This window comes from Prosopis cineraria, unplaced genomic scaffold (genome assembly GCF_029017545.1).
Source record: "Prosopis cineraria cultivar Desert tree isolate PC_DT_omini unplaced genomic scaffold, ASM2901754v1 PC10, whole genome shotgun sequence".
Lineage (NCBI taxonomy): Eukaryota > Viridiplantae > Streptophyta > Magnoliopsida > Fabales > Fabaceae > Prosopis > Prosopis cineraria.
The window spans coordinates 3,974,568-3,996,318 of NW_026555341.1; the positions used below are offsets into that span (position 1 = coordinate 3,974,568).

The following is a 21,751-nucleotide window of genomic DNA, read 5'->3' on the forward strand; positions in this document are numbered from 1 at the left end:
ATCTATATTTACGTGAACACCACGCGATTCACTTCACTCGCTTCTCACGCTCCCATTTTTATTTGACTAATTTTATATCTCACCAGGCCACCGATGAAGATCAACCTTGTTACACATTTTCAAAATCAATCTTTTTTTATTCTCTAACATCATGCCAAACAAGTTAGTTTTTTCTCCTTATCACAGTCCAACCATTATCCCTAAAATCCAAAAGCTAATTAGAAGAACTTTGTTACACTGGCTTCGCTTTCTCTTTTAAAAAACTTATATCTAACCTCAGTTTGAATTTTTTAATGTTCAAGCTCCTCCAACTTAAATTTTTTTATATTTAAACTCTCTATCTAATTGTTCCTTTTATCAGAGGTCCCATACTAGATGAACTTATGTGGTATTTCTACTTGAGGAGTCAAATCGCTGATCCATACTCACTTTTCTCAATCAAAAGAAATAATCCAAACTCTTAATCTTGACTAATGTAGTATTTATGCAACTATCGCTAAACAATACATCATCCTTGAGATAGCATAGCTCTTGATTGATTGATAAATTGCCCATAGTTATACACATCTTCATGTCGGAGCCATTAGCCTTATTCTTGCCTTTCTTGGAAGAAGAGGTATGGTAGTCACTGTTAGAATTGCTTTACTAAATTTCACCTTCAAATCACATATAGCGTCCTAATCGGTGCTATGTTAACTACTCTCAGTAATGAGATCGTGGTTCTTACCATGACCCTTGATTTTAATATCAAACTTACAAATCCAACCCTTTCTAGAAAACTAATATAATAAAATATATGTGACAATCAAATGTATTATTTTTGTAAAAATTATTATACATTATTTATTTTTTTACCATTGTCATTTCCCTTTTTATTGTTTTTATTTTAAAATATAAATATTATTTATTATTTGTCTTGACCCTGAAAAAGCTAGAAAGTAGGATTTTATTTCCTTGCCATTGTCAGAATAAAACATGCTTGAGATTCCCAAATAGAGAGGCTGACTTGGATTTGTCTACTAAACTAACCTAAACTAAACATGCCCGCAATCACTGAAACTGCTCATAGCATCTCAGTGCTAGAAGATATTACACATTATTCAGATAAATTTGTTGTGTGTTATTTCATTATTTGGATGGGACGACGGAATTGGCATGACCCGATTTAGCAAGTCTATTAATTGATACTTTCACGTGCATCAAAACGTCTGTTGATTGTTTAATCTAGTTTCAATCAAAATATTTGCATGCTTTCAAAAGTAAAGTAAAGAAATGACTAGTTTTGTTTTCTTCTGCACGTAAAATTATTATATTACTATCAATAAAACACAAGTTCTGCCTGATTAAAACGTGCATGTATTTTTTATTACAATCGATTCCATAAAACATATAGATGGAGAATTATAGAACATTCCATCTATTGTTGGTAGCTGCTTCTTCGTATATTATTATTTTTAGTGATGGCTTCTTCTCTCCCACAGAAGGCAAAGACGAAGTTTCTCTCCCATAGTATGTCTGGGAATTTAATGTATAATGAAAACATATAGAGCAATCCTTAATATAATAAAGTAAAATAAAATAAAAGGTTATGTATGTTGCTTGGAAGCTTTATCGAGGGAAGCTAAGGAAAGGTTTTATTTGACTAGCCATTGTTTAAAAATGACCATAAAATAGATAAAATGTAAGGTCGGATCATAGCCTTTTGTTTCCAATATTAGCCTTAGAATTTAATTTATGCAACATTCTTTTGAGCAAAAACACATTTAAGATGGCGTATTCATAATTTTATTTAAATGATTATTTCAAAGGGACAACTGGCTTGCTTGTGAATGTTCAGTTCAGGAGGGGGGTGGGGAAGGCTTGTGATTATACCCTTGTGAGATGATCATAGTATAAGGACTTGAACTCATAAAAAGTCCAAACGATATTATTAATTTTTAATTTTTTAAATAGTTCGTAGAGATATTTTAATATTTTTTAAAATAAAAAATATTCTATCTCCTTTTTAAATACAAATTTTATAAAATTTACGAATTCTTAGTTTCAGAAGATTCATTCTTCTATGTTGTAGATAATTAAATATAAGTTATTTTTTTAATGCAAGGTATCCATGGCAAAAAAATAAAATAAAAGTAACGACAAACACAGCAAAATCAACTTAGATAAAGTCATACATATTGCCCACGTCGCAACCTTAATTTTTGTCTTCCAGATGATAGAAAAGGGGCTCGTGGTAAACTAGTAAAAATCTAGCGACAAGGTTGACTGTAATTGGCTAGACTTCAATTTTTTTTTTTTTTTACAAAAATCTCTTCTTAATTGAAAAATTCAATTACACCGAATCTAAATTAAAATAAAAACATAAAGTGAGAAAATTTAAATTTATAACGAAGACCAAGCATATATTTTATTAAGATTAAATTCTTAAACTTACATATTTTTTCCCTTTGCAATAAAGAGGCAAGCAAAGCTTGAAATTAGAGAAAATAAAAGTTGGAAAAAGATAAAAGCAACGACAACTAGACCTAATCTAGGAAATCAATAGCAGGCACAAAACGCCTGTCAATTGTCATCCTAATTAGCTTGGGCACAATTGTGATGCACATGCGAGAACAGGCGAATGTTAGAGAGTCAAGGAAAGGAACACCCTTAGCCAGTGACTCCGCACAGCGAATCACTCGTCTTGGGAACTAACTCATCTGAACATTTCATTAATCATGTATCATCTCACGTGCTCCTAAAAGAATTGCTCGGAGAGGATGGTCAATCGAGCTCTCGTGCAACAGTAGACCAATAGCATTAAGTGAATCTGAGTGGACACAAACCTTGGTGAAGTCTATATTTTTGTAGACCTCCATCCCTCTTTTGATAGCCATTACTTCTGCTGCAGTTGAGCCTTGGCATCCTAGGTTCTTCATTACAATTTTTTTTTTCCCAAGTAATGATGTGCGCAAAAAAAGACATGGACCAGGCATATAAGAGGAACACTGGGGGAGAGAGAAGATCTTTTTGTTGGTGGAGAGTGTGACGAACTAGCCCAAGATCGAATGGACAAGGAAACGAGTAATGGGCTAGGAGGTGATATTGAGCTTAAGAGCCCATGCCGGAAGAGGTTGGTATTTTCTGGGAGGGGCAAGAAGTGAGAAGGCAGTGAATCAGGGGTGTAGGATGAGAACGAAACACTCTCAAACCGTGTTCCGTTTTGAAACAAAAAATTAAGATTAAATTTTAATCTCATGTTCCATCTTATCTCAAAAGTTATCTCATCTCGTTAGGAGTTGGGACGAGACAAAATCAAGAAGATGGGACGTCCCAATAAATGAGATAATATTAAAAAAAATTAAATAATAACATTCATTGAAATTTTAAATCATATAATTTATTAAGTTTAAAATTAAAACAACACAAGTATATAAATCATAATAATTTAAAGTCAATTATTAAATTATATTAATCACAACTACACATTATAATAGCAAATATAAGTGATCTTTATGTTATAAGAGTAGCAACAACAGGCAAATCAAGCACAACATCAAATCATCGTTCTTCTACTTTAGTAAAAATGTGCTAAGCTAATTACTCTTTAAAAAATAAAGCAAGAGATACATTATAAATAAAAGTTATTAAATAGATAGATATAAAAATAAATTATATTAATATGTTATAAAGAAAGATATCGCCATGTTTATTCCATGTCATTAAAATTATCAATATATAAAAATTTTAGTTTTAAATAAGAATTAAAAGTATTAAAATTATAATTGATATAATTAATAAAAATATAAATTATATTAATATAATTAATATATTTAAAATAAAAAATAATATATATAATAGTCGGGACAAGACAGGACGTTCCGATAATAATCCCGTGTCTCGTCCCATCTTTTATGCCTCGTTTGATATCCTGAAAATGTTTTTGATAAAAATGAAAATGGATATGGAAATGAAAATGAAGGTGAAAATAAGTTTTAAAAGTATGCTTGGTATGTACATAAATTATGATATATTTTTTATTTAATATATATATTTATATAATCAATATACTAAAATACCCTTGTCAATTTTTCTAATTATAATATACTTTTTATTTAATATATACATTTATATAATTAATTTACTAAAATATCCCTATCTATTTTTTAAATTATGATATATTTTTTAATTAATATATGTATTTATATAATCAATTTAATAAAATATCCCTATCTAATTTTTTTAATTATGATACACCTTTTTATTTAATATGTGTATCTATATAATTAATTCACTAAAATACCCTTGCCAATTTTTTTAATTATGATATATTTTTTATTTAATATATGCATATTTATTAAAAAAATTTGATTTACTTTAATGATTGATGAATGAGCAAATCTGTCAAACAATTTTATAATTGAGATTTTTTTATCTAAAAAAATTCACTTTTATAAAACTCATCTCATTTTTATGGATCTTATTATAAAATTTAATTCAACTTATTTTAATGAATTTCATTTCAATATGAAAATTTATTTTTTACATATTAAATAAAAAAATATATGAATTATAATTTTATTTTTATTTTCATTTCTAACATATCAAACGGAATATTAAAATTTTATCACGATTATTTTTAAATTGAAACAAGACCTATTTTTTAATATGATCGAACAGGTTCAAGTTCGTGAATGTCGGCTTCTTCCTCTGGACTCTTCTCTCTCTCTATCTGTTTCTATTTCTACTTTTACTGCTTATGCATGTAATCTGCACTTGTTTCATTTTATCCTGTAATTGCAAATTCTGTATCAGATTTTGTGATTAAGTAGGACTATTGTTGTTGGAAAGTGGTGAACATAAAGGTGCTTTCACTGAGAGACCTAATGGCAGAGCACACTGCAATAGAAAAGATGACTGTGAATATTAAGAGGTGCACCGATTGCTGGGATCATATGGAACGCTCCGTGGAAAAGCTATGCGGGTCCGTTTTAGAGCTTTTTCGCGTCCTTGGGTTCTCAGCTCAACGATCCGCCACTAGGTCTTCGAACGCTGGAGCGACGATCACTACCGGGGTTCCATAATCAAGCTTTGAGCCAAGTGACGCGGTCGAATCTCTAGAAGTCATGCAATGTACACCGTCGCCACCACCAATTGCACCATAAATAGAACTTACTGTCGTTGAAGAAGAGGGTGACACCAATGACTGCACAATTCTCATCCCCTTAAAATCTGAGTTTAAGGCTTCCGAAGTTGGTGTTGATGGTCTCCTCCAAAATGATTCGTGCCGCGCGATGTTTAACTCACAAATACTGGTAAGCCAAGAGTACTGTTCGGTTACAGAGGAAAACAACTCACTCAAGCAAGATTCGGCATAGGCGGGTAAAGGAATGATCAATGACGTAAGTCATTACACCACAATTGATCCGGGTATTTCCCTTCCAGGTTCTCTAATTTGAGCTTCCATTTACAAGCTCATTTGGTTTGGTCTAAGGAACACAGACAACTCAATGAGTATAGAAGTGATTTTATTGGGAATGTGGTTTAGACGAGGCTTGTTGATAATTGGATTCCTGGTTTAATAGTTGGTATTGAATCCAATGTTTCCCTTTTTCACTATAACTGTTCTAGTTGTCTTCAACTCACTGCCTTTTGCAATATTGGTATTCCATGGGATGATGATTTTGTTTATGGCTATGTTGTTAGAATCCGTTATGTTCAAGTCTCTACTAGAGAATAATTTTTTTGTGGTGCTATGGATACCCTAGTTTATAGCTCTAAGTTGTTCTAAGATTATTGGCTCTCTGACTCTTATTTTTAGGGCACACAAGATAATAGAAGGACCTGGTAGCGTGGTTTCTATCTTCATCTATGATCCTGGAATTATCCTGGTTGTCCTGCTCTCTTTCATGCCCTGTCAAGTTATGGGGGTTATGTTTAATTTTCACAAATTGCTAGATGGATTTGGTTCTAGATCTGTAATCAATGTGGTTGATCATGGCTTTTCTATATTCATCTTTGATCTTGGAGATGTCACTACTAGTGGGTACTTGAAATTGGATGTTGAGATTTATCACTTAATAACTAATTTGTCTGCTGCAAATGATGCCACAACAGTATTTCCCAACTTTGGTTTTATTACATATCTCCATTCATTGCATCGTAGCTTGAGTCTTCAAAAGTTTTGCACTGCTCAATGCACTATGATGCAGTTTGCAGTAATTGATATTAGGGAATCATTAATCTGCTCCATCTACGAAATTTGCTTATCAGTGGCCACGTGATTATTATCATTAAAGAATTAATTTCACAAGTTGGCTTTGGTCCTTGTCTTTTATTTCATGCCATCTTGGGCAAGTTGATAAGGAATAGTGAAGAAAAGCAAAGCTTTATGGGGTTTCATTCAGGGTCACTATTTTATACTCTGGTGATGACACACATTGGTTCAATGTTGATACTAAGATGTCTCAATTAATTGTTGTGCTTGAAGCTTGCTGCATTGGACTTGATCTTTCCAATTTTGTTTTTGATCCTGGAGAGGCTACATGCATTGAAGGGTTGCAAAGTGTTGATGCATTATATCAGAGTTCTTGCTAGCGTGAGCCTTGGAAAGAATGCTAGAAATTGTTGTACCTGTTTACCTTGGATTGTGCCCCATAAGACTAAGATTCCAGATGTCATTTCAACGCTGGTGCATTCATATTGTAACAATTGTTAGGTGATGGCTGACCTGTACTATCATGGGTCAATTTGTTTTAGTGGTTGGTCTTTAAAAGCTGTTCTGCATGTATGGAGGGTAAGGGCAGACATGGAAGAATGATTTTTTTTCCAAAATCTCGCCATGGATGGAGAAAAAACTTGAGAAAAAAATATAGTGGGTCCTACTCTCCATTTTTTCTCCCACTTTTCCTTCCATCCACTTTTCTTTCCTCTTCCAAACAAAAAAAAAAAAGTTATTTTCTCTCTTATTTTACTTGATAGTTTTCTTTTCCCCCATGTTTCTTTTTCCATCCAAATAAAGCATAAATTGGCAAATATTTCATCTTCTATAAGCATTGAATATTTTAAATGCATCTTTAGGATTTAAAGTGCTGTTCAATATAAAAAAATTTTATTGCTTGTTTATTGAACTTATTATTTAATTCTTTGAATCAATATGTTTTTCATTCAATATATCTTAGAATTTTTGTTGCAGTGTTTTATTAAGTTTGTTAGTAATAATTTTTGTAATTTTTTTTATCGAATATAAAATGAAAGTAAAATCAAATGATATCAATATTTTAAGAGTAATTGTAATATTATTTTGTTAAAAATAATTAAATTTTATGATAATTATATCTTTAAATTATTACAAAAGTTAAATTATACATACGTAAAAGATTGCTATAAAATTAAAATAAAAATTATATTTAGTGTCTTAAGATTTTTATAAAATGTTAATTTAAGGTGTTGAAAATAATCGTTATATTTTGTTTAAAAAAAAAAGTTGGGGTGTTGTGGTCTCTGCTAGTTTTCCCGTCTTCACCCCTGCTTACAGAAAGACTGATGAAGTCGACAAATGTCTTGTAGTTAGCTGTACATGACCACGAAAATTTCAAGTGTTCACCTGGCCGTAAAATGAAGCTTTGAATGTGTAAAGAGATAATGTTCGCCATGAATTTCTCAAAAACATAGTAACATGACTAAGGAGCCTGGACTTTTTACTTGTACTTTTTATACCCTCTCTCTCTCTCTCTCTTTTTGTTTTAATGTTCTTGATACGCTCATTGACTTATTTTATAAGTATGGAGTGTCATGAATCAAGACCTCTTTGTTCGAAACGGAAAAACCGAAGCACCAATAATTTCGGCCCAAAAGAACCACAAATAATGAAACTTTAATATTAAGTTATTTAAAATGCCATTTTCAATGCACTTATAAATAACATAAACTTATAGCAAATTATTCAGAACTTAAATTTGGGGCAAGAATCTGAAAATAAGATTCTAGATAATTTACTAGCAAGTTCTCGTTGCTTAAGACTAAGCTTTTGATTTATCTCATTATAATTGCTTTAAAGATGAAATCATTTTATGAATTTTGAACAAAAAGTAGCGATGGAAAAATATATTCTTTATTTATTTTAAGGATTAATGAAAATATTTATTTTTTATGAAATTGGTACATATTGGATAATTCACATTTTATATCATGTATAATTATAATATTATTATCTTGTTAAAATTAAAAAGTTAAATGAGAAAAGCTTTACATTTCAATCTCTTTAAAAATAAATCCTTTTAAAAAATAAAATTTTAAATTTAGATTTTAGACAGCACATGTCTCATTTAAAGATAAACAAAAAATTACAATCAAAGACTTCTAGAGATAATTAATTACGCTACAAGATCAAATAATTATAATATTATTGTGCAGGACCTAAATTTAATTAAAACTTCTTGTGAAAAGACAAAACTACCCTTGATGTATTTTTGTTATAATGGAGTAATTGATTGTTGTTAAAATAGGAATATGACTTTTTTTTTCCTAGAATGAAGACTTGCTAACCAGATTATAATAATTCATTTACCACATTAATATTTCGTAATTGTTAATGAAGGAATTGATTATTGTTAGAATGAAAATGAAGTTTATTTTTCTCAAATAAGAACCTATTTAGTAAATCACAACATATATTCTTTTCCACCATTAAGTTAATTTTTCAAAGTTGTTAACAAAAAAATTGGTTGTTATTAGAATGAAAATATAACTTATTCTTTCTCATATGGAGATTTGTTCACCAAATCATAACACTTATTCCTCTCCACCACCAGATTAATTTCTTAGAATTGTTAACAAGAAATTAATTGTTGTTAAAATATGGATAAGATTTGTTTTTTTTTTTTTGGAATGAGGAGTAGTTGTTGTTAACACATGAAGGGTATTTTGTCTTTTCACAATAAAGGTGAACACTTTAGTTCTGCAAAGTAATATTAGAATCATTTGATCCTACATCATAATTAATTATCTCTAGGGGTCTTTGATTGTGATTTTTCCAAAGATAAATGCAAAGTCCTTATCACATATTATTTCATAGTCCTTATAATTAAATTTTCATAAAAGTTTTGGAGGTGCTTTCTGAATAAATTAAAAAATTCTATCAATGTTCCTTCCTGGGATATTTATTTTTTAAAAAAATATACGTTTTTTGCATGTATACTTAATTATCGTTAAGAACAATAGAAATATATTTGAACTATTATGCATAAAAATAAATTTGACATGTTAACAAACAAGACTTGATTCCGTTATCCGTTGGCTTGTAAAGCAGTCCAAATCGAGATGAGAAGCCTCTCTCCTTTCATGTTTAATACCCATATTTATTCCATTTTTCCTCACATCTAACATCAAGTTTCGTCGCTTTTTCTGTTTATATTATATGATTTTAGCCTTAGTTAACAATGGCGGGACATTTGGGTTGATAGATGTAGGAAAATTTTTAATAATGACAATAACTGTGAATTGAAGACTCTTATCTAGTTTTTTTTTCGGAGCTTGCTTGGATGCTAATTTATTTAAATTAGCCCCCTCCTTGTCTTATGAAATCAAACACTCCAGGGAAAAAATATTACCTAGAGATGACTCAATCAAGCTTGAAGTTGATGGATCTGTCTTACTTAGTGGAAGCAGTGGTTATGGTGGTACTATATGGGATAGAGATGGGAATTGGGTTGAAGGTTTTAGTTGTAAATTAATGTTCCTGCTACAATCTCAAAACTTCTAGCTATTATACATGGCCTAAATCTCTGTTGGGCTAGAGGCTTCCATACTGTGGACATTTTTTGTGATTGCAATAAGGTTGTGCTTCTGCTAACTAGGAGATGTAATAATTCTCACTCATTTAAAGTTTTGGTTGGAGATGTAGGATTATTATTCCACAGGGATTGAAATTTAGTCATTACTCGTTTCAGTAGAAATTTGAATTTGTATGTTAATTACCTAGCTAAACTGTTTCATTCTATGGATGTATTTTTTTGGTATCTTTGATCAACTCCCACTTCACTCCCAGGAGGTGACGGATGATGAAAGGAATTTGCCAAATGACATAGTCTCATTGTAACGTAATGCACTTTTCTAGTTGAAAAAAAAAAGACAATGGTGCATTCATTAGGAGCATGGATTGGGGAGTATGGGAATGTTGCAGGCAGCTTTTAATTGTGCATGTGTTATTTTTGGAGTAAATTATCTACAATTGCAATGCTCCATTTCAATCTAGCTATTGTTCGGCAGATGCTGGTCTTTGCCCTCTTTGGACTCGGCTCTTAAGCATATCTCTTTACCTTGGTGTTTATCCACGGTTCTTCTCATGCCATTGGGAGTTGATTGTTGTGTCTTTGCACCCCTCATCCTGGTGCAGTATTTGGTCCGGCATTTTGTTTGGGTGGTTTAGTAGTTATGCCTGATGTCTTTGTGCATTTTCTGAAGAACGTTTGGGTCAGTTGGTCTCTTGCGCGTGTTAACTGTTTTATGCGCTCACTTTTTTATATAATATGATTGATTACTTCACTAAAAAAAATGGTTCGCAAACTCAACGGTTTTCTTGCCAAAGTTTAGTTCTGAGGTCATTCTGTGAATTATATTATCCAAAAAACTTGTTCTCTGCACGATTGGAGACTATAACGAGTCCATTAATCGATGTTAAACTCATCACGTTGCACTCAAGCAGGCATGCTCCGGCTCTGGCACACAAAATGACGACACCTTTTCCATTCCAATACAGTTTTGTGCTCGTTACCTTGAACTCTTCCATTAGCCACAAGTAAAAGGGCGCAAACTAACGTTTATAACGACCTCAAAAGTCTAACAAAATGTTTCACCCATCAATCCCGCATATTGCGAATTTACAAGCCCGTATTTTGTAATAAAATGTACAGTCACTGAATACAGGCAGGAGACGTAATAGAGGAAAGCTGGTGACGATGCTGCCTGAAGTTCACACCATCTGCGAAGTATTTTAAACCATCAAACAAGATTAGAAAAAAAAAAATGGAATACGACATCACCAGTTAAAGATGTCATGAAGAATTCAAATATGAAAAACTCCATACACAGAATGCTGGGGCATCTACCTAAAAAATTGGGGATTAATGCTGAATGGCATTGGAAATGAACTAGTAAAGAAGACGAGAATTTTATGCAGCCTGTAATTCAGGAGCAATTAGATGGACTTTGGGAAACTATAGAATGGAGCAGCAAAGCAGACATTACCAGTGTTTCATAGATGAGCTGGGGTAAAAGATGGGAAATTAAAAATAGTTTGCAGTGTTAAAGCCCTTATGATGTAACCATAAAAAACGCATTAAAAAAAGTTGTTTGCTGTATGATCTTTGCCCATCTACCGGCCAAACTCCTAGAAGTGAAGCGAAACTAAAAAACTCATTAGAAAAGTCTACAATATTTACCACTTAAAACTTCAGTACTAAGTTTCAGAGCAGTGGCTAGCCGGAGAGGGAAGAGCACCAGTACCACATTATTTGAGTAGTTAACATAAGATAAAGCGTTCTAAAAAGGTAAAGAACTATACGAGAAATCTAAAAAAACACATCTCGAGGCATCTTTAACTTGGGATTCTAAGTTAGGAAGCTACCAAATTTGCAGTGTTCTGCATTTTAGTGCTTTCATTGCTGCTTTTGCAAACACTTGTGCGGCCTCAGCTTCAGCTTCTGCTGCCTCTGCCTCCCTAGCTGCTGCCTCTGCCTCAGCAATTGCAGCTTCTGCTTCAGCAACTGCCTTTGCAGCTGCTGCTGCAGCTTCTTGGGCTGTCACGCCCTTCATTTTTGATAGCTCTGCGTCAATCTGGGATTTTGAAAGGATGTTGACATTGGTCTTCTCCGCTTTTGGAGAATCTTTGGGCCTCCCTTCCAGGAGTAACAAATTAGAGTATCTTCTTTTCTCAGAGATTGCAGAACTTTGAGCGATCCTGTACTTGTGTTTTACCTGTCATCATAACTTATACAAAATATCAACCAATTGAATACATATAATAGTAATAATAAGCAACACCAAACGTCTCATGACGAATATAAGTCATGATTGACAAGTTTTCAGTATGATCTCCAAGGCCCCAACCATCATTCAGATGAATGTTCATGCGTTACAGGTTTGTGGGCAAGGACTCTACTACTTGGGATACTTCTCAAAAAAATGGTATCCAAATGATCAACTATAGCATTAACTGACAGAAAAAAATACCTTAGTCAATTTGCCACTAGCCACCATATGCTTCAGTTTTGTTGACAATAACTTTCTGAGGTTCGGTGGAGAACAGTAATGCTCCTGTAAAGATAAAAAATGATAAAAACCGCTTTCAAAGAGACAATGCATGCATATGCACCCAAACAAATAACAGATTCCAGCTCAGTGTCCACCAAAACTACAAGTAAAACCATGCTACCTGATGAGATAGACAAAATAAAGCATAAAAAAATAATGGTTGGTTCAACTGACGCCATGATTTGTGATCAGTGTTACAGTGAAAGATCATCAGTTCAGAAAACGTGAAGAAAAAGCAAATGTTGAGGCTTGTTCAATCAAAGATATTTAATGTCTATTTCTAGATGTCACAAATAACAACCAATTCATGAATTAAGAAGAACTTGATAATGAAGATGTCTGCTAAAGCAGGATTTCAAGTAATCTGTCTTGCATTTCTAGTTTACAAACATAGCCTCTTGATCACCATTTATTTCTATATTGAGGTGTTTAGATTCTAAATCATCAGCAGAACATGTGAAGTCTAGATACCTCTATGTAAGCAGCAATAGCAGCCCTGTCAGTACCCTTTGGCTCCTTCAAATTGATAATAGCCTCTAATATAAGATTATCCAACCTGTCATAATTTAAAAAGAGTATTGTTACCTGATTAACAGTTATGTTATGCAAAATATTCTATGTAGTTGTATCTTGTGACGTGGATGGAATATTTATGACAAAAACACTAAAAGCAATCACAATCACGGAGTGTGCTTTCCCTGATATGGCAACATTTTTGCAATATTTATACATATCCACACTGAGGATCACAGGCAAGCAAGCAAAAATTATTTCCACATTGAACCAAATCACCACAAAAACTCATTGGTCTTTGTTGTCATCAAGTGAGACTCCCTCCATCAACCACCAAAAAAAGATCTTTGCTAATGTATAAAGTAATGCAAAGATACCAGGTCAACATGTAGAAATTAGCACAAATCCGAATATAAAGAGGAAAAAAATGTACAAGTCCACAGAATCCACTTCGAGGCAATGACCAACCATGAAAGTAGCATGAAGTTTTCTTGCTTTCCATTTTTTCCCCTTCACTTTTCCCTACATAGCTTATATAACAATCTCTTTTCATGCATCTTTTCCATGCTTAGAGCAAAGTAAATCATGGATTAATTGGAACGTTGAAACCCCATGGTACAAAAAATCACAAATTTAGATTGCAATTAGGTTCAGAACTAATCACTTGAAAGAGAAGTATCATTGACAGATTTATAATGTTGGTCCATATGCTAGAAAAGCAGAATGGCAAACCAGCCAACCACTAACATTATTATCCTTTCTTTCTTTAGATAATGAATGCCATAAATATTAACAGGAAATAATATAACCTAGATATTTGTTCTTTTGGATTAGCAGACTGTGACATTCCACCAGCGACTGCTAGAGGCTTAGTATCAAGAACTTCTTCACCATGTTGAACTGCAGTACTCAGGGCCATATGGTTGTTATCATTTTTGGGGGCTGGTAGGTTCCTTTTAAGTGCAAGTTTTGCCTTCTGTCTGGATCCCCATATTGCAGTCACATTTATATTCCTCCATTTATCCTGCTCAAAACTCAGAATATATATCAAGATCCATCATAACCTTGCAAACTTTACAACAGAAATATGGTCATTTGGAAAGTTAATTCTACATTCCTAAGTGGACATAATAATTTCTGTGCTGTCATACTGACCCCAACAAGCTAAGCTCTTGACATACCTTCAGATCTACATTTGAACGCATGCGCAAAATAGCACTGAACTCTGGGTCTGTAAGTATTGTGCGCCACTTTCCTGCCCCATGTTTCATTACTCCAGCTTTCAGTGCCGCTTCTTCTTCAGCAGTCCATTTTTGCTTTGGAGCCCCCATTAAAAGCAGTTCAAAACCCTTCTAAAACAGTCCAAAATTTTCTTCTATTCTATAGGAAGGGTGGGAAGTTGAGTTCTGACTTCTGCATGTTTATCCACAAACAAGAACTGCCTTTTGACTAATCCAACGTGAAGATTTTGATACCTGGCTTTGGATTAACCCAATATGAAGATTTTGATAATCTACAAACCAAATCAGAAGGAAGAAAGCCAACAAATGTCAATCCTTCAAGAATTTTATGGTTCAAAAAATAAATAAAAACACAGCCCATCCCAGAAATACCCAGTGCAGAAACATCAGCCAGACATAGTTTCTAAATTCACTTCAATCTGATCCACTATACAACAACACTTTGCAAAGGAAGCGCAACAGTGAAAAGAATGATTTTGTGAGGACAGAAAATTAGTGGTGAATGTTACACGAGGTAATATGGGAATCAAGAGAGAATATGGAAGAAATGAAAATGAGAGAATCAGAACATATTGTTTTAAAATTCTACACACATAATTAACCTTTTTATAATACCATATCCACGAATATCAGCTATGCCTGAATATAATTTAAATTTTCTTTTGATTTTCGTTTCCCTCATTTATATGCCATCCAAGCAACAGAAGATAAAAATGATAGCTACTTCCTCGATTTCATTTCCCTTACTTTCTGTCCCTCCTCCTTGTTCCCAAATAATCATAATGTTCATCGAAAGATCAACTTCAAAAGCTCCAAGTAAAACAACCAACCTTTCTGGTTAAGAGTAATATATCAGCACTTCATTGCAATGCCTATGCAATTTGGCTTTATGATTGCAACAAACTGTACCAAAAACACACGGAAAAAGTTATCCTACCTATTTTAGCTTCTGATACAAAAAGTTCGAAAGCTAACCACGATTCACAACAATTGCCACCAATAATCTGAGTATTATGCAACATTCCTAGTTGCAAATAGGAAGGACTTAATTTTCTCAGTTTGGAATTCAGTGAGTCGTTGCAATTTGCATTAAACGAAAACATAACGCCAACAAAAATAAACTTCCTTTTACCTCCTAGCCTCATACAGATACAATCGACAAAATTTGAGCGAAACGATTGTAGCGAATAAGCACCGAATGCATATGATTAAGCTAGTATCACCTACAATAACAATAGCAGACTAATAGTGGTTTGCAATTTGATATATAGCAAAATGCGCAATTTTCTTCCAGAAGCGATGAGCGAAACACAAAGAAGCAATCGATGAAATAGGCGTACCGCATCAAAGCATCGCAAAGCCGACGAAAATCGGAAGAGGTTGTAGTATATAGGCTGGCAAATCGAACCAATCCAAAGTTCTGCGAAGAACTGGAGAAGAAAGAAAATAAAAATAAAAATAAAAAAACTCATCGACCGAGAAAAATGGGCGTTTTATTCAGTTTAGTGATGTTTAAAGCTATGCTTTTAATCATCCAAGGGAAAAAGAAGAAGAAAATTAAGCAACCAATATTTCGGAATTGGCAAAGTGCCCCTTGCTTTCTCAAAAATACTTCAAATGCTAAAATTACTTCTTGGGATTATTTTTGGGTCGCATTATTCAGAGAGAATATGGGGGCAGAATTGCCGTTTTTTTTTTCAAAAAATAAAATAAAATAGAATTGCTGTCTTTAGGGATGAGAACAGGTTGGATCTTGTTTAAATAAACTTGAGTTTGTAACAAAAAATTTAAAACCTAAGTTTATGTTCATGTCTTTTTAAGCTCAAGCTCAAGCTCGTTATAAATCTGGCTTGAGCCTAAATTTTTTTCTTTTTAAATAGTACTTTAAAAAAGTTCAAGAAATATGTTTTAAAGAACCTTAACTAGACTTTAAGCCTATTTAAATTGTTAACAAGGCAAAATCATTCAAATAGAAGAATATAAATTAAAATATAATAATATAAATTAAATATTTTTAATATATAAATAAAATATAATATATATAAAAATTAAATAAAAATGCAAGTTCGGGTTTATTTAGCCAAAAATGCCTTAAAAACAAACCTATTTAACTAAAGAAACTCAACTACATAGGCCAAGTTACAACCGAGTCAGGTTTATGGGTTGCTTGATAAGAACCTAATTTATTTTTACCCATAATCTTTTTTAGTTCCCTTTAATTATATATCCTTATTTTGTTTGACTTTTCAACTTGTGATTGATTTTATTTGCTTTTGAAAAATAAAAGAATTGTTTGGCGATGAGTAGGCATTTTACTTAAATTAATATATATTTTCTGCTCTTTTATCTACTCATTAATGTGTAGATTGATAAAAATTTGAACATAATACGTCACTCAGTTATTTTTAGGCATTTTTAAGAAAAATAAGGAAAAAGAACATATATAAGGTCAAAAATACAAAGCACCAAATTAAAGCCCAAGAAATAGGTCCGAAAGAGTTGTCCACTTACAGACAAGTAGAGAAGCAATTCTCTTTACCCATGGACAAAGTAGCCAGCATGAAGAAAGCCACCCTCTCGAAGCTCAATCACGTGCGAACATGGTGAGGCATGACGTTTGCCCTCGCATGGAGGAGCTCATAGACATTTGTCATTTGACCACACGAGGACATGTAGAGGAGGTGTGCCACTGCACACGAACGTGAGGAAAAACACATGGGAGAAGCTCATTTAAAATTCAAATGTGAAATTAAACAATATCTCATCAAATTAGATAAGAGTGAAATTAGACGTAAAAAGAGTGCAAAAGCGTTATAAATAAAGCTCTTGCATATTTCTAAGGGAATGCATATATTTAAAATTGAGAAGGTAATTCTAAAGCATAAAATAAAATTTAATTTAAGAGGTATTCTTGAAAATTCAGAAGATAAATGAGCGATTCTTGAATAGATATTATGGCATTCTTTTATTTTTCTATGCTTTTTAATCTCTACATTTAATTTGAATTATTTTACATATTTAGGGTTATGAGTGGCTATTTTTCTTTTATTTTTAGGAATTCTATGAACTTTTAATATTCTATAGGTAGATTTTTTTTTAGTTATTAGTTTTGATGAACGCTTTAATACTTAATATGATTTATTTTATTCTAATACTATTGAATAACCAACTTTAGTATGTGAGTGAATCTTGAAATTTCCCTTTGACAGAGGGAATCTCAACTAAATTGTTTATATTAAGAAACCTAAGATTGGAATTAATTTAATTTGCGCTTAAGATGGACATATATTCAAGAGTCTTAGGTAATCTTTTAAGATTTATGCATAATTTGATCGGAACTTTCTTGAGACATCATAGTACAGTTAAATCACAGATTTTGTAATTGACGGATACATAATCTAAATTAGAGTATTGATTTTAAAGTTAAATTGAAATGCGATAACCAGAAGAAATGAAATCGCAAAGTATAAAAGGGAATTAGAATTTCTAGGATACTCTTTAATTATTAATCTTACCTTGGATATATTCTTTGATTTTATTTTATTTGAATTTTTAATTTAATAAAAATTTCACTCTTTGATTAGATGACTTAACCATACGACAACATGCTATTCAAGTGAGCATCAATCTCATTTTTGCATATATCACATATATTTATCATTTTCAATCTTAACACAATTATATTTATCCCAATATACTTAATCACAAATCAAATTTATCATATCAATCGTCAACTACTCATTTTAATACTACATTATAAATTTGGAATTCATTTCAAATTCATCTTTGCATTTCTGTTCAATCAAAGAAAATATACTCACTCATATTTCCTAAGATGTTTACACATTCACAAATCACAATTGTACATGCAAATAAACACATTTCATGTTACAACACAATTAATAAATAACTATTCAAAATAGAGTTTTTCTAGTTACCTTAAACTTTTGAGAGGTCAAATATTTATCCCTCGATAATTAGCTTCTAAACTTGCTTCCCAAGCCAAATGTGGCGCTCAGATGATTACTTTACAATTAATCAGGTCCAACCTCAATTAACATTGTTACAATACATTTTTAGCTCTCATTTTTCATGTCTAAAATATCCAATACCCATATTTCTTACATTTAAGCCTACCCATTGGGTTTATTAGCTCTCTTTATCTCCCATTAAACTCTCAAACCATCATTAATGGTTCCCAACAAACTCCAACTCCCTTATTTATTCTACATTTTCAAGCATTAATGCCCTTCCAACTGCTTAAACTTGTAAACTCATAAATCTTAAATTTAAATTCCATTAACTTCATTTGAGTCAATAGGTTTGGACTCATAACTTGTATGGATTGAAAATCATCATCCCCATTCAAATCATAACTTAAATCTTTGAGAAAATGGAAGAGGAATGAAGGAAAGGGGTTTAAAAACCTTACTTAGGTGAGTAGGAGCTTCAAACCTTCCCCAATCCTCCCCAAAATTGTGCCTTAGCAGAGCTTTCTTCGTTCTCCTCATTTTCATTTTCTATCTCTTTTGATTTCTCATTAGGTTCAATCCCTTTTTTTGCAAAATTCACACTGTGCTCCACAGCATGTGGTACAAAGAGGGATATTCGTGGTTTTGGCTTGTGTGTGCTGCGATGCGTGCATGTGGCATTGAGGCTTTTCTACTTATTTTTCTTCACTTTTTGATACCTAAGTGACCTAATTTCACTTTAAACCCAATTTATATATGAAATCCTAATTAAAAACATTTATTAGTCTCCTTTAACCACACACCATGTAAATTCTACTTGATTACTCTCCATTAGGATTATTATTATTATTAGGGGGTAAATTTTTAAGATGTTACAAATTTCATAATTGTTCTCCTTAACTCCGAAAGGTATGGTAGCATGATGGTGGTAATTGATAAATTTAGCAAATATGCCACCTTAATACAAGCCCCTGTGGATTGTAAGGTAGATGAAGCGGCACACTTGTTTTTCAAGCATGTCATAAAGTTATGGTGTAACATCCTTATTTTTAATTCCCTGATTAATTAAAATTAATTAGGATAATTAAGTAATTTGAGATGGTGTGTGGCAGGGAGGTCTAATAAGCATATTTAATCGTATTTTATCCCAAACTGTAGGTTCGATATTAAGTTGGGCCACCCAGGTATCAAAAGGAAAAGAAAAATAAAGAGTGATGTTGGTATGTCACACGCTATGGCATGAAGATCATCCGTCATGACACACAGACACTTCAAATGCAAAGGAGGACCTCTCTATGCCATGCGCCACGGTGCATTGTGCGTCCGTTGTGGTACATGATCATTTTTTACCAATATTAATCAAGAAAATGAGACAAAAATAGAGAAAAAGAAAAGAGAAACTGAAAGAGGCATGTTAAGCTCTGTTAGGGTTTTCTAATAGAGGACATTGGGAGTATTTTGAAGGCTACAAACATCCAAGATAGGTATCACACTCATTAATCTTCTCATTTCTTTCACATTTATGAGTTTATAGTTTGGGTTTGATTGTAAAAAATAATTTTCGATCCATATAGGCTATAGGTCCGAATTTATTGACTCAAATGGAGTTAATAATAATAGATTAGAGTATCTAAATGTAGTATAATAAATTTTTAGTATTGTTAGATGATAGGCTCCGTTAATGTTTGAAAATGGACATTAAATTTGCTATTATTATGGTTGTTAATGTATTAATGGCAATGTGGCAGTTCAATAAAATTATATGATGTTATAGATAGATAATGAACCTAATGAATAGACTCCAACTCATGTAGAGAGAACATTGGGCAATTTAAAAGTAGAGGATTGAGGGTTTAATGCTTGAATTAATATTGTTGATAGAATTCAACTTGATTGATTGTAGTTTTTAGCTCTTGGTTACCTATTTGGCTTGGGAATTCAAGCTTGAAAGCTCTTATACTGAGGGGTAAACCTTTAATCTCTTAAAGGTTTAAAATAACTAAAGGAACTCTACTTTGGGTTGTTATATATTAATTGATTGTTAAATGTGACTTGTGAATGTTACATGCATGGGATTAATTTTCAATGTGAAATTATGTATTAGTTTCAATGAGTGTATGAAAATTTAAATATGCATAATGCTATTTTTTGCTTGAAATGCAAAATGTGAAATTAAGAGGATTTTTGAACTATGTATATGCTTATGCTTTTGAAAAATAAATGTGATATTGTGTAAAGGTAATTATGTGTTAATGAGAAGTGAATTTGATATAAGTGAGAATAATGTTGAAAAAATGATGAGAATACATACTTGGGTAGCACACGGTCGTGAGCTCAACGTGATTATTGTGATAATGAGTAAATGAGAATGAAAATGTGAAAATGTTTGAGTATCACATAAGGCATGATCATTTGGTAGGAGTTTGCCTAAGGATTAGGAGTAGAGAAAAAAATTCATATAGTATTTAGGCTGCCCTCCAGTACACAGAGGTATAGCCTTATCCCACAGTTTATTGAGGAACTATCCCATAGTTTGTTGAGAGACTAAAACCTAGTTATCCCCAGCGGTTCAATGAGCAGAATAGCTTAAGGTATGAGATACCTCAAAGATTCAAAAATAAGAAAAGCTGTGGTCTGAGAGTGAGTCATTTGATCTTTGGCTAGGTCGCATCTCACGATTGGTGAGTTTGGATAGTCCAGTCACATGGATGGAGCCCTAATTAGTGTTATAGCCCTTCGTTTCAATCTAAGAAAAAAAGGAGGGTATAAAGTTGGATGATCATTGCCTAAGTAAATATATGACGTGTCACATGAGTTAAGTTGTGCAACTCGCGAGAATAATAGGTCATGGTTACATATATGAGAATATGGTGACAATGTACCTAATATATGTGAGATAAGTAAGTTATTAAATAAATGATGACAAGTTATGATATGTGTGAGCATGTTTTACTTATTTAGTTTCTTATGAATGTATTTGATTTATAATTAATATATAATTGTATAGGTAGGTTTAATCTTGGTTACTGAGTGGCTAAATTCACCCCTTTCATTTAACACTTTTTAGGCTCTAGTTCTAGTACAGAGAGGGAGAAGGATCAAGAGGCTATGAATTAGCATATTCCTATTGTATGCCTCTGGTTTAGATTTATTTTGTATAATAGTATATAAATGCCAATTTTAAATTGTATGCCATTACACTTGCACTATTTTGTTGTGGAAAATGTTAGATTTGTATTTTGGGTCCTAAGTATTTGTACATGTTGAGATATATATGTTTATAAGGACAAAATACTAGTGCAAGTGTAAAAATAATGATTTGAACATGCTTTGATTGATTTAGGTATAAATAAATACCAATTTGCCTCCCCCTTTATTTTTGGTAAAAAGGAGTTGAAGAGTGAATTTCTGTTATATTATGATTTCAATGTGTGTGACATGTTGTATTAGTAGTGTTGAGTCTAATGGATATAGTCTAGGTGTTAGAAAAGGCTTTTGGCACATGTTGAGGGTTTTTGGACACCTATTTTGAATAAGAGTTGTGAAAAGCGATTAAAATACGTTTGAGTGTCTAACTTCCTGGTGTGACTTGTTTTGAACGTGAAACCCATGTCATTAGCTAGTTTCATGTAAGAAAATTTCGTAGATATCTAGATCATGTCATTTGAATATCAGATGAAAAATTGAAGCATGGTCAAAGTTCCCCAATTATATTGTCAAATAATAGCAGAATCA

The 21,751-nt window shown here is 32.3% G+C and overlaps 1 protein-coding gene across 5 annotated transcripts; it reads right to left on the reverse strand.

The window, feature by feature from the left end:
- Positions 1-10,738: 10,738 nt before the first annotated feature.
- On the reverse strand, positions 10,739-15,552 carry LOC129321225 (telomere repeat-binding factor 2). 5 transcript variants are annotated; one of them, XM_054966919.1, is made up of 9 exons: positions 15,386-15,552; positions 15,178-15,268; positions 14,876-14,948; positions 13,986-14,317; positions 13,614-13,828; positions 12,763-12,847; positions 12,211-12,294; positions 11,606-11,955; positions 10,739-10,960 (listed from the first exon to the last, which is right to left on the reverse strand). In XM_054966919.1, coding segments are annotated over exons 4-9 (885 nt in total). In that variant the 5' UTR covers positions 14,136-14,317; positions 14,876-14,948; positions 15,178-15,268; positions 15,386-15,552; the 3' UTR covers positions 10,739-10,959. The 5 variants fall into 5 exon arrangements, with proteins under 5 accessions (XP_054822894.1, XP_054822897.1, XP_054822898.1 ...); XM_054966922.1 differs by lacking the exon at positions 15,178-15,268; XM_054966923.1 differs by lacking the exon at positions 14,876-14,948.
- Between the last annotated feature and the right edge of the window lie 6,199 nt (positions 15,553-21,751).

What these genes read in the sequence shown, in the direction of transcription:
- LOC129321225 (XM_054966920.1), bottom strand. Translation starts at nt 14,135, where the DNA reads ATGGGGGCTCCAAAGCAAAAATGGACTGCTGAAGAAGAAGCGGCACTG. An exon ending in CTATTGCTGCTTACATAGAG is followed by an intron (nt 12,295 to 12,762) that starts GTATCTAGACTT and finishes TTATCTTTACAG; the next exon opens with GAGCATTACTGTTCTCCACC. An exon ending in CTAGTGGCAAATTGACTAAG is followed by an intron (nt 11,956 to 12,210) that starts GTATTTTTTTCT and finishes TTATGATGACAG; the next exon opens with GTAAAACACAAGTACAGGAT.